Source organism: Azolla caroliniana, unplaced genomic scaffold, assembly GCF_043228905.1.
Source record: "Azolla caroliniana isolate FFs.n. ecotype wild unplaced genomic scaffold, voAzoCaro1.0.p SCAF_16, whole genome shotgun sequence".
Taxonomy (NCBI): Eukaryota; Viridiplantae; Streptophyta; class Polypodiopsida; order Salviniales; family Salviniaceae; genus Azolla; species Azolla caroliniana.
Genome location: NW_028230451.1, coordinates 5,680,594 through 5,694,218, shown reverse-complemented (window position 1 = coordinate 5,694,218; position 13,625 = coordinate 5,680,594). Strand labels below are relative to the sequence as shown.

General features: G+C 41.6%; 1 protein-coding gene across 1 annotated transcript; it reads right to left on the bottom strand.

The window, feature by feature from the left end:
* Positions 1 to 2,838: 2,838 nt before the first annotated feature.
* Positions 2,839 to 5,568, bottom strand: LOC147853787 (uncharacterized; the record flags this gene model as incomplete). The annotated part of the gene is made up of 2 exons (XM_087332435.1): positions 5,293 to 5,568; positions 2,839 to 5,094 (listed from the first exon to the last, which is right to left on the bottom strand). Coding segments are annotated over exons 1-2 (2,532 nt in total), but the record flags the coding sequence as incomplete, so codon positions are not given.
* Positions 5,569 to 13,625: the final 8,057 nt, after the last annotated feature.

The following is a 13,625-nucleotide window of genomic DNA, read 5'->3' as shown; positions in this document are numbered from 1 at the left end:
AAGAAAGTTCATGTCTTACCATATTACTCGGCCTTTGACGTTAGTAAGTGTAGATACACTCACAATCCTAGGAGGAATAGATTTTCCCTAGGCATGGGATATGATGCCGTGATAAAAGCAATCATTGCACAAAATGTGCTTCATCATACAGCATGTTCAATGCTTGAAAAGAACTAGTTTCTTTTGTTATGATGTCGATAAATATGATTGATTACCAGGACTGCCAATGCAACTCCAAGACTTTATGGAAATGTTTGTGGTGTGAACAAAACTATTGTGAACACCGCTCTATCTAAAAGCCGACTAAAGGCAATGAATGCAATAGTGCAGCGTGGCCATCCCCTAAAAGTTGATGGTTTGAGACTTTGGACATAAGTCTACATTCAATTTTCCAATGATGTAACATTTTCTCAATCAATAAAAATACCTCATGCATTTTGTTTCAAGATTTGTGTTTCATTTATCAATCTTGTGGAAACATGAGTTCATATTTTCAAAGTATAAAAGAATCAAATAAAGGGATTTCAAATTGCCATGAATTTTGACTTGCTTGTGATTGATGAAGTACCAAAACATGAGAGCGAAATTTAGAATTCGGCCATGATCGAGGTCCCCAACATAAGCATCCCCATCCCCGAGAACTAAATGATCCCACCTATTGATCCTTCTGTTGAAACTATATGGGAAGACGAGACAAATCCCACGTCGAAAAGCTTTACCAATAAATCATAGGATAAATAAACCCAAAATGACACTCCAAACTATGGACACATGGAAATTGACGCCACTATAATCAAGGTATGCACTATTTAATGCGGAAGGTTGAGTCCCCACCCTATTGCGTTGAGGTTGTGAACCAACAAAGCCATACAAAGCCTAAATATTGTGGAACGGCTGTGAAAACAAGTGGGTGGACACTTCTTGTTCTTTGCATTTAAATTGAAGTCAAGGCATGATTTACTTCTCAAAGATAGTGTCATGTGGCATCTAGGACATAGTCGAGGAATGTAAAGAGGGTCTTCATGATGGGGAGGTTATTTTTCCGTAAGGGTAGGAGGGATACCAAGCTAGAATTGACAGCAAAAGGCTATGCATCCAAAGGTTCAACTTGTGAGCCTTTTTAACTCAAACCATCGTGTAGCTTGATGTGAATCCCAACTCTTACTTTATTGCATCACATTTTGTGTGCATGCATTGATTCTAGGCTGTCTTTATCCTTGGTAGGCTAGTCAAGTAGAGACCTTGTGGCTCATGTAGTACCTTTGCATGACCTAAAGTGGTGCTTTATTGCACCTTCATGTTGCACGAACATCATATTCTAATTGAAGTGCTCCAAACATGAAGATATTAAAGGATAAGAAAGCGGCTATGACAAAATCAATGTAGCTTGCACATTAGAAGTAATAAAGACATTGTAGGAAATACATGTACAAACCATCACACCACTAGGAGGTGTAGGTCAATATACTAAGACAATATGTTCTTACACATATGTCTAAGAAATAAAATTAACAAATTACTGAAAGGTGACCATTGCTTTTGGTAGTGTTGGCTTTGTCGTATGATAGAGGAGCCATGGTATGTTAGCTGGGTTAGCATACTTACAATAGTTGCATTGAGGCATAACATGACAACAAGTTTTGGCTTGTTGATTGAGCATAGTCAACTTTCACATGGACAATAGTGCCAAGGGATAACTTTTAACACAGAGTCCAAGCTCCCCCGGGTGATTATCAAGGTTTGCCGAGCTCGACATAACACAACGACCAAGGCTCTAGAAAATTGAACATAACACCGAAAGGATAATCGATCAGTAAACCTTTCGAGCATGCGGAAAAACGGTCAAGGTTCTTGCAGTCAGCAGTATTTGTTAGGGTTCGCGGAATTAAGTCCTAAAAGTGGTAACACATGTATGGAGCTAGCTAGCTATACTATACACGGTGGCTTATATTTGTGAGGCGACCAGAGAACTGGGCCCATGCCCTCGAGTTCACTCACGTGGCCGGCACCATTAGTTAGTTTCTGTCCTAGTATCCAACAAGACCGGACGGACACACATGATCGCGGTTACTCATCACCGGACAGACGGGGCGGGTATGGAACATCAAGTGCTCATTTGCGAATCCGAGAGGGAGAAGATCGAAGGATGGAAGGAAACGTGATCCAAAGGCCCGCCCGTCTTTCTTCTTCTTCTTTTTCTTTATAGGTGGTGTAGATGAGGTCGGAACGAACAGCATAGTCCATGACCCGATGGGTTCACGAACAATGGGTCCACGACCAGAAATGTAAGTAAAAGGACAAGGTGCGAGGTTGTGCGGGTGGGCGGGGGCGGAGTGGCAAGAACAAGCGTGGTGGCAAGCTGCCACCGGGCGGGCGGGCGGGCGGGCGGACAGAGCGGAAACTTGTCCGGCAACGGGCGGGGGCGGGCATACGGGAAGAAGCTTTAGCCAAGCCGAGATGGGCCAGGCAGGGCCGAGGCATCGTGGCCGCCCGAAAGGCGGGCACCCGGCCGACTTCTCTCTTCTTCTTCTTCTTCTTCTTCTTCTTCTTCTGCTCTGCGGCGGGCGGACAGAGCGGAAGCTTGTCCGGCAACGGGCGGGGGCAGGCATACGGGAAGAAGCTTTAGCCAAGCCGAGATGGGCCAGGCAGGGCCGAGGCGTCGTGGCCGCCCGAAAGGCGGGCACCCGGCCGACTTCTCTCTTCTTCTTCTTCTTCTTCTTCTTCTTCTGCTCTGCGGCGGTGGATATGGCTGTTCACCGAGCTCCTCTGCATTCGCCTGCGGCTGCCCCTGCAAATGCTTTCCTGTACCCTCTCCAGCTCCGCTTCCATGGCCGCAGACAGCATCGCCCCTGACCTCTGTATCTTCTCCCTCGTCATCTCCAAGCGGTGCACAGCCCCGGCCATGTTCCTGGCGCCCGCCATAGCCATAGCTTCCGAGATGGCCCTTGCCGCTTGCAGCCTGTTCCTGTGCCGATCCACTTCGCTGACAGACATATGAATCTCATCACTCCCGCTTGTGTCGGGATCCTGCAGCCGATCAGACCACGCATGGATACCAGAGCTTTTCGTGGTATCGTTGTTCTTCCTAGCTGCGATCATCAGTTGGGAGGAGGGCCTGCGATGGAGGAGCACCTGCGTGGGAGCCGTCTGCAAGGAAGCTCCTGTGTTAGGATCTGTGTATCGACAGTAAACCGCCATTAAAGCTTCGCTGGTGCCAGAGGAAGCTACTTTCCGCGCCGCCATACTGTCATTTCTAGGGTTGATCATCAGATCAGTGCTACCAGGTTCTGATGCTATAACAGGTAAGCGAACATGAAGAAGAAGCTCCCTCTCTTCATGTGCGCACAGATCTCCTAAGCTTACTCGGATATGACGACCTGCAGTGATACTGTGGCATGGTGATGTTGCCGAGCTATGGAAACTCGAAGGATTAGCTCCTTCCTCGCCTATCTCGACGCCAAGAATCTCTGCACGAGAGCTGCTGTGAGGATTCACCTTCACATCGATCTGCACTTGCACTGCCACCACGCTCAACAGGCTACCCAAGCTTTGTGCGAAAGATTGCTCATGCATACTGTTATTGCTGGTATTGGTAACAAGAAGCTCGCCATCGCTATCGCCATCGCCATGGCTCGCTTCCGTACTGTGCAGAGAGTTGACCACGTCGAAGGTGAAGGAAGAACCGCCAGATTCTTCAGAGATGGATTGTAGCAGCGTGCCATGGCGGCCATATTGGCATGGCGGACTGTGATCTGATTGCGACTGTAAACTGAAGGTGTGTACAGGGATTTCAAACGGGACACGAGCTGCAGAGGTAGAAGAGGAAACTGAGGAAGAAGAAGAAGAAACAGACGAGGAGGAAGAAGAAGAAGAAGAAGAAGAAGGGTGGATAGGCGATGGCATGGCTATGGCGGAGCTTCCTTTGGATATATGGCGAGATAATCTTCGAGCTTCATCAGCACGAGACGTAGGAGAGTTGGATCCATCTTGGCCATCGGACAGGAGCATAACGGTCGCCACAGGGTTCTTGAACCGCCTCTGCTTCAAAATCTCTGAACCTTTACGCAGACCTTCAGCTATGGCGGTCCCCCCTGTGCAGGCCAACGCATTTACAGCTTCCATGGCGACTCGCTTCCCGTCCTCTGTCATTCTCCGCAGCGCCATCACTCTCCTCGCTCTCGCAGAGAAGCTCACGATGCTCAGACGATCCGCACAGCCCAAGCTCCTCACCACCATCGCCATAGCTCGCTTCAGCAGTCCAAGCTTCGTCCCTTCCATGCTTCTGCTCACATCCAGCACAGCCACCAAGTCCACTGCTGAAGCTCGCCATCGCCTGGGCTGACCAGAATCGTATCCTCCTCGTCCCTGCAGTATCTTGGCGAGCTGTTTCTCTTCATCTCTCGCCCCTGCGCCTCTGAGGTGGATCAAGATCGCCATGCTTTCTCTGGCTTCATCGCTACAGACCTCGCTCTCCTCTGCCAAGGCCGTGATTTTCATCGCTGGCTTCCTTCCACGTCCATCTCCACCATTCCCATCTCCTGCTCTCATCGACGGCAACAACGATGAACTTGCTTGATGGTCCGCCATCGCTACGCCAAGATGGCGATCTAGAGAACCTTCGAGAAGCTCTTCATCGTCATCGTATCTCCCTCCTTCTGTTTCTTCTGCTTTTATCTGCTTTTCTGTCTCCTGCGCAGCCTGAAAACGAGCGATGGATTCATCTAACCTTCTGAGGACAGGTTTAAGTGAATATCGACGAGGACGCTGTATATCATGCACTCTAATGAAAGAGGGAAGCTCGCCATAGCCATGACCATTTGGACTAGCAACAGGCTGCGGATGCGGAGTGGTGTTTCTGTAAGTACTGGAGGAGCTTCGGCTGCCAAGGCTATGTCCGTGACGGCGATGGCGATTTAGCAACAGAGCTTGGCATGGAACTTCTTTCCAGGTAGCCCGACACACAGGGCACACCAAGTTTCCATAGCTCACGTTCGAAGCAATGCAGGAGAAATGGAAGGTATGGGAGCATTCTGCTGTGAAAAGCGCGTGTCCATGTCCAGGTCGCATCGTCTCCAAGCAGATCGCACAGGCGCTCTACTCGTCATGATTAGCGAATATGAAGAAGAAGAAGAAGAAGAAGAAGATCAATAGTAGCAGAGAGATTCATATTAATAGCATTTCCATGAGCAGAATCGAAAAATGATAATTGTCAAGCATCCGCCATTAAAACACGGCGAATCTCCATATTGCAGACAAAGAAAAGAAAAGAAAAAAAGCAAAGATTTTTCTTACCCTCAGTGAGGATTTGGAGGCGCGTATGCTGAACACTTTGGGAGCAAATCGTGGAGAGAGAAGATTCGCAGGTATGGAGGTATTACTGATCGAACAAGCAGGGATTGATATGGTGGATGAATTAATCCCATCGCCAGAATTAGACAGATCGTGGGAAATTGTATGAGTCTCGTCTTCAGGGAAGAAGCTTCCATCGCCTCCAGAGGAAGGAGAATGAGGGGAAACGCAGACATGGAGAGCTTGGTAGGCTTTTCTCCAACTAGAAAGGATTGCCATCATATATAGAAGGAACAGGATTATTATGCAAGAAACGAATGGGAGAAGGAGAAGATGGTGGCGATGGTGGGCATCAGACAGGAAATCACAGAAGATAAAGAAGAAGAAGAAGAAGAAGAAGAAGAAGAAGAAGAAGAGGGTCGATATTCATGCAGAGAGAAACAGAGGTCGCCATAGCCACCCTTCAAGCCGCCCACTTCAGCCTGGGACCATAGCCATAGCTTATTTAAAAGAGAAAAGATATAGCTTATTAAACTAGGCTCCAAGTTTAGTAGAAATTCCAAAAGTAGCCTCCTTCCACCCATGGTTAAGTTTAAACTGGAGGTTAACAAGTCCCGAAAGGTTAGTATTTAACCATGGTTAGTTATGATGTTAAGGTTAGTTGTCCCAAGGTTTTAGTGCTCCTTCTAAGGGCATGTTGTACATACTAACTACTAAGGTTGATTTCCCTCCCAGCCCAGGATTTTACCCTAGGATTATGCCTTAGTTCAACAACAATTACACGTCACGTGTTATACCGCCGCGGCCCTATCGTCTCTTCTATTGATCCAAATGTTGCAAATATGTATGTATGTATGTATACTTATGTCGGGGGTCGTACATATTTCATGATATATCGTCTCTTCTGTTGATCCAAATGTTGCAAATATGTATGTATGTATGTATGTATACTTATGTGGGTGGTCGTACGTATTTCATGATATATCGAGATGTGTATTTATGTCTAGCGTGTACTACCTCATATTTAGCTTGTGCAATGTGAGTTCATCTTAGTGGGATGAGAGTGGATTGCAAGTGGTTCCAAAAAGTGCACAGGTAAAAAAGTGCATTTACGAAAGAGATTTTCACATGGAAATCCAAAAGCCACTCCCCAAAACCATAAACTAAATACATGTGTGTTTTAGCCTTATGTAGTAGTGTAGACAAACCCACCATCAACAACCTCAATCGTTTACGACAATTACCCCTCCCATTGATGAGACTTATATGTGATGTTATGTGTACATGTTTTAACGTACATGTTTGTGTCAATACATATAAGGTTGGGATGAACCCTTTTCAACACTAAGAATGTAAGGTTTCAACCGTATGTAGACAACCAACTCTATTTAAATGTGAGTTCCATTGAAGACTATATGTAGTAAACCTTGGGATGTGTTTATGAATGAGTATAACATGGGCACTCTCTATTGAATCAAGGAGTAAATCACACCCATTCTTCCTTGGGTCATTAAATAGCCCAAATTAGAAAATATACATATAAAGCATGTAAAATATGGACGAAACAAAACATAAATGCATGTACCAACCGTCACGCATTTTATGTATAGTGTTCCAAATACTTGCAATGTCCTTTGCAGTGAATAAAGTTATGTATCTTGATCAATATGTTAAGTGCGTGCAATGTAGCACGAGGATATGTAGAGCACATGTTATGCGTATTTATATTTACACTTACAATACATGCAATCCCGAAGTGTATGCCATGTTTGCGACTTTGCCTTAATTGCACAACTTTACTACGTTCTTTTATAGCCTAGCATGTAGGTATCCCTAACAAGTGACAAACACCCACCTTGGAATTTTAACCAGCTCAATTCATAGTCCATTTATGTTCTTTTTCCCTCTTTAGAGATGTTAATACACTTGCGAGCCTTCTTCTCTTATTTTCCTTATGTCCCGTACCAAGGGTCACATTTCATCACCATCTCATTCCACTCTCATTTTTAAGCATAAAGGCCTTCCTGTTATACCATTACCAATCACAAAACATGTTGTTGGTTGTTCAATATTTTTTTATACAAATTGGCTACTTTGATTCGGTTGGCAAAAAGGTCATATTACGTGGCAGGGCCTCATTGATTACCTATCCTCCAATTGTTTTTGTAAACAAGCATCTTTGAAGATGACATGGGTCCATTAGAAGGATCTTGTACTAAACAACGATATAGGAAATACACAAGCACATTTCGTGCACAAGAAAGATAGGATAAAGGTAGTTTTCTTGAAGGCCACCAAACAAGCACCTAAAAAAATGATGTGGATTCACCAGATGGGTCTTGTTTTAACAAAATAACACAAATATGCTAACAAGTTTGGTACTCAAGAAGAATGGAGTAAAGATTGTTTTCGTGAAAGTGATTAAAATCACAGGTATCACCTAGGAATCATACATTGAAAAGGTAAGAAAGAGATCCAATTGTGACCATGGACTTTTGATCCAAGAAGAAACACTTCTTTATCCAACATAAAAACCCACGATTACCCTTCATATGTGTGCATTAGCATCCCTTCTCGTACACTCGTACAACAAGTTGTTACCTCAAACAACAATGTTATAAAATGTTTCTTGAAGTACCCAAATAGACAATACCTCCTAAAATAGATCTATTTTTTCATCATGAGTAGTTTATCACATGTCAAATAACAAACTAGCCTATACTTAGCTTAACATTAATATAAGTTCATCATTAACTAAGCAACTCTTATGGATGGGATAAAACAAGAGTTAAATGCATCGATAGAAACAAATATTATTTACATTAAGTTGCTGCCATCAATTCCTTATTTCAACCAAATGACACTCTGAGCTATCTAGTGAATGATGGTTTCGATAGTCAAACATGTTTCCTTTTTAATCTCACACGCATGTTGTTTATTCATTGCAACTTGTGTTGTATTTGCACCGTGTGCCAGTGTTTAACCATTAAAGTCGTAACAACTTTAATGCGAGACGTTGAGTGTCGAGTTATTTATGTCTATACATATCCTTGTACCCGCATGTTTTCTCGTCCCAAGACCGGATTCCTTGCCAATCTATACTTAAAAAAATGTATGATTGATAGTTTCCTTTGTTGCTTGCCCGTCACAATTTTCTTTTATAAATTGATTGAAACTTCAACTTCAATGCAATAAAGATATAAGATAACTTCTAAATATTTGAGCTTCAGATTTTATATCCAAAGTTAATCATTGCTGCATAATCACTTGGTATCTACACACACAAACATATAAACACTTTTAAAACTCAAAAAACATTTCGATCAAGAAGACGAGTCACGAGACTGAGAAAAGTCTACAATGATGTGTATGATACCAATTACTAATATATGTGTGTGTGTGTGTGTGTGTGTGTATGTATGTAGAGCGTCACTCTCAATTGACATGCATTTTGCTCAAAGGTCCACATCAAAGCGCGTTAGTAAGTAAACATAAAAAGCATCACTCTTCTTCTTTTTATTGATAAATTATTATCTCCATGTTAAACTTATCAATACACACATTTAGTGAATAATTTTTTTGCTTTGAATCTAGAGACCATATTCCAAGGAGCACTCAAGTTCCAAAGGAAACGCCTTGGAAGAGGTGATCTCATTACACCATTGTGTGTGTATTGATAGAGGCGTCTTCAGTTTAAATTGATTATAAATTGTCATGACACCATGATTTCATAGTTTAGTATTTCTCATGACACATGGGTATCTAGTGAACTTGAATACCTATATTATCACTTCAATCTCCAACAACACTTCACTTTGCTAACAAGTAATTGGCTAAGGATGATGTAGATGTAGATTTCCATGCATGATTCTCCCTTCCCAACACCAATTCTAACTAGAATGCCTAATTATGGAAATTCATAATGTGCCTTTGATTGATCAGGGTTTATACTCAACAATTAAGCTAACAATCTTTCCTAGGAGAATAAAATTTGAGAGGCATCAAAGTTGACAAATAATCCATATCTCATGGGCTTCATCTAGATCAACTCTAGGATGGGTTGGTTGTGCATGTCCTATATCCTAACATAATGTAGGCTCTATATATAATCTTCTTAGTACTTACATAGAAAAGTAAGGACAAATGTTGGAAATAGCAGAGCTATTCGTAAATTGCGTTAATGCATCAAAGGGTGTGGTGTGCAAGATTTAAGATCGTAACAAAAGGTTTAAGGTTAAATATAAGAATTCAAATGAAGTAGAGATTCGCCCTATTGTTCTTGTGTCATCCTTATAAGCCATGTGCCAAAGTTCAAATAATGTATTCACCCTTAGCAGCAACAAATAACTCCTTCAAATCTAAACATAAAACAACATTTGACGAAAGTATTGACTATGGGATTGGTTTTCGTAGAGGGTTGGTTAGAACATGATGAAGCAAAAAGTCTTGAGTCTTGACTATGGAATTGGATTTTGTTGAGGGTTGGTTAGAACACCATCAAACAAAATGTTTTAGGAGTCACAACAATTGTTTGTTGGTTACTTCAAGCTTAGAGGTTAGAGCATATATTAAACGACTACGTTTAACGTATTATTGACTATAAGTTCCATGAAGCAAAATGCTTCCTTCAACAATGGTTCTTTGCTTTCCAACCTTAACTCAATCTACTTCATGCTTATAACATATTTAAATGAAAACAATGTTCTGTTGTTCATGTTTCATATCTGAAAATCTAGGGTGTTCCATATGGAGTTGATATACCATTCATCAAGTACTAGATAATCTAGGCACGAGACATCATGATATTACTCTTTCTTTTGGGGTACAATGTGCAGAGTTTGTAAACAACCGAGTTTCACTTTGTACCATGATGGTAAAAGAAAAATAAAATACTGCTTACATTTCCATGTAATGTTTGCTTCTTACTCTAACAAGAACTTATGTATACGATAAAAGTCATTGCTAGAGTCAAACAAGAATTTGTGCTAGGGTGTTGCCTATAAAGGTTTTTCTACAAAATATGCAATGCAACTTGTCATCGTTGAAATACACACATTGAACTAATATGAATGCAAGTTGCACACTCCGTAGTAGATACATCAAGCTAGTTTTAAGGGAAAGTGTTCATGGATGCTCTTTCGGTTGTTTGAAGACGGATGTTATGGGAGTGTCATGATTGGTAGCATTTGCACCTAGACAAAAAAAGTTTTTAGTGTCCAGTCAAGCATAAACACATTAAGTAGTAGTTTAGGGTTCCACAAAAGTTGATAAAGCTACAATATAACTATCTCAAGAATCATTTAGCTTACAATGTTACAAAAATTAACCTAGTTCAACATGGTGATGCAAAGAGACCATGTAGCCACCAAAAAGCATAACAAGAAACAAGGTTAATTGAATAATTGAATATACTTTTGCTCAACACATGTTTGAAAAACTTAATTGTGTGGAGATTCCCACCACAAAAACACACATAGATTTTCTTCTTTATCTAATGATATGCAAAGAGTGGAAATCAACCACTTGCCCAAGATAGCCTAGTTAAAAAATCCTCTTTCACACCAAACTATTCCTAAAGTATACCATGTTATTACATAATATGTGAATGATATCATTAAAATTGTGAGTGGGTATGATTCTATTTAGAAATTCAGTTTCATCAATACTAAGAAAGAGCATTCTATTGAGAGAAAGATAAAGAGATGGATAGCCACCTACACGTATTTAGAGATAGATATACAAATATACTTTAGTATTGTTGATATGAGAATCCACGAGAAGTATGTGGAGGATACGAGCGGGACCACTAGAGTCTAGACCCTTGAAATAAGAAAGATGGGATTTGACATTGTTGTCTTCATAGTGTTTGCAGAACCTGCGTATAAGTTGACATGTGTGTGTGCTCTAGCTAATATTCCTTCTTGGTATGTGCACGTGATCCGACTTGTTTGTGGTTTCATAATGTTATATATATGCTTTTAACTTGTGTATACATGTGCTGGTACAAATGTGCTTTTAGAAATATCGTGAGTCTAAAGAAACAGAGAGTGTAGGTATTCTTGTGCATCGGAAGAAAACTATCTATGTGTGTATGTGCAAGACAAAGAGAGAGAGAGAGAGAGAGAGAGAGAGAGAGAGAGCTTAGAGAGATAGAGAACAAGAAGCTATATTAGAAAATATGAAATATACATCCAACAATAACTTGGTTACAAAAGAGTTGGTTTAAATACCAACTAACTTAGGGCAACTGCCCTTTCTATTATTTACAAAACTAGCATGGACCTAGTATGTCCGTTGCTAGTGTGAAATCCACTACATTAGGGAAGTTGGATTTGACTCTCAACATGCCCCTTCAAACACAACTTTCGGTCACTGGAAGGTCGTCTTGTTGTTTGGTTCATTTTGGCTTTCTGAATTACTCAACTCTATGTCCGTATGGTTGGCTTCGACTGGTCGATTGGTATATGTTCTCCTTTGTTCGACTACTTTGTGCTCCTTGTTCGAGTAGCCTGTTTCTTCGCGCTTTGTTGAGAATCAAACTCAACTTCATGTGTGTGGGAACACACTCTAAGATACTCAAGTGTGTGACCACCCCATCTCCTTGTATAGTAACTAGTGTGTTATAGAAGTTAATGTCCTATGAGTCCATATATTCTTTAAGTAGTTAAGACATGAGCTCTTTCCCAAGAGGTGGTACTAGTGAGAGAACTTAGAGAGAAGGTGACTACATAGCACCTTGAACCCCTTCTCTTTTGTAATGTTGGTTATTCTTGTTTTTCCTTGTAATATAGTTTTCTGTTTTTCTATAACCTTGAGCTCTCTCTCTCTCTCTCCACACACATAGTTCTTCCATTGCACAAAATCATCACTGATTCTCTACATGGTATCAAAGCGCGTGGTTGCTTGATCGAAGCCCATCGCCTTTACGTGTGTTCTACTCAATCTTGTGTTCGGAAAGGACCAGCTGATCGTTGTAGCAGCAACATGCACAATTCGTATAAAAGAGGAGGAGGAGAAGAAGTTCGACAATGAACTCTCCGATGGGACGTGCTCTTCCTACTGAGAAGCTCGACAGAAATAACTTTGCATGTTGGGAGTACAAGATGCACCAATACCTTGTCGGCCAAAACGCCGAACTCGATGATAACCTCCAACCCGCTAACATTGATCGACAGGAGGACATCACACAACTCCTTGATCTTCAAGGTGTCGTTGCCAATTGACATGTCCCTCTATTGTATACTATTCAACTCTTGACGGAGTTGAAGCTTTCTTGCGGTCATGTTGGCCGCGAAAATCTTCTTGAGGTTCCCCCACGGCTCCTTCGGTGTTTTGGCCTCTTGGATGTATCTTGTACTCAATGTTTGTGATGAGGCACAGATTGAACTCGATGACAGCCTCCAACCCGACCAACATCTCCAAACCAAAAGATGTATGGTTTGTCGACTTGGGTGCATCCAACGACATGACATCCCATGAGGATTGGTTCAAGGAGCTACGAAAGCCTTAACGACCCGGTGTCGTGAAGGATTTGCTTCACGATATAAAAATAAACTTCAAATATTGTATTAAGTAACATTTGAGAGACTTGAACCCATAACCTCACACACCAAGGGCAAAGTATATACCGTTAAGATAAGTTATCTTCTACAATTATATTTTTATCATCATACTTGTGACATGTGTATCTTCATACATTAGAGCTTAGATGAGCACAATGGCTATCATGCATCACATGTAACACATGTGGCCAAATGGCAATCATGCATCACATGCATTACATGCACCCCCCATATCATCATATGCATGAGAGATTTCCCAAGCAAAGAAGCTAGCTCATTTGGGGAAGTGTCTTGTCTCTCGGTGTTGAAGTTGAGGATTCAAATCAAGAGTTGGTAGAGAAAGGTTTCATTTTGCTATCAAGCATTGTAAAGTTGGTAAAATCTTGTTTTCTTAATATAAATCATGTTCATATCATATATGCTTGCTTCTTAAATCATACATTGTCTCTATCTTTTATCTATACTCCCAGTTTCCACAATTCACCCCATTCAGCATGTCGGCAATGTCTCATTTGGGGAAAAAGGCAACCAAACCTACATAAAAAATGTTTTGCATGTTCCTACAATAATGAAGAACTTGGTCTCAGTTGGCTAGATAGTTGAACAAGGCATGCAAGTCCGTTACAACGATGGAGGATCCTTCATTGAAAAAGAAGGTCGACTTATCACTTGCGGTCGGAGAGAAGGTCAGATGTTCATCCTCGACTCTCACGAGATGAAATCGGCAATGTATGCCAAGGGCCCGAGAGCCAACACCGACATAGATTTGTGGCA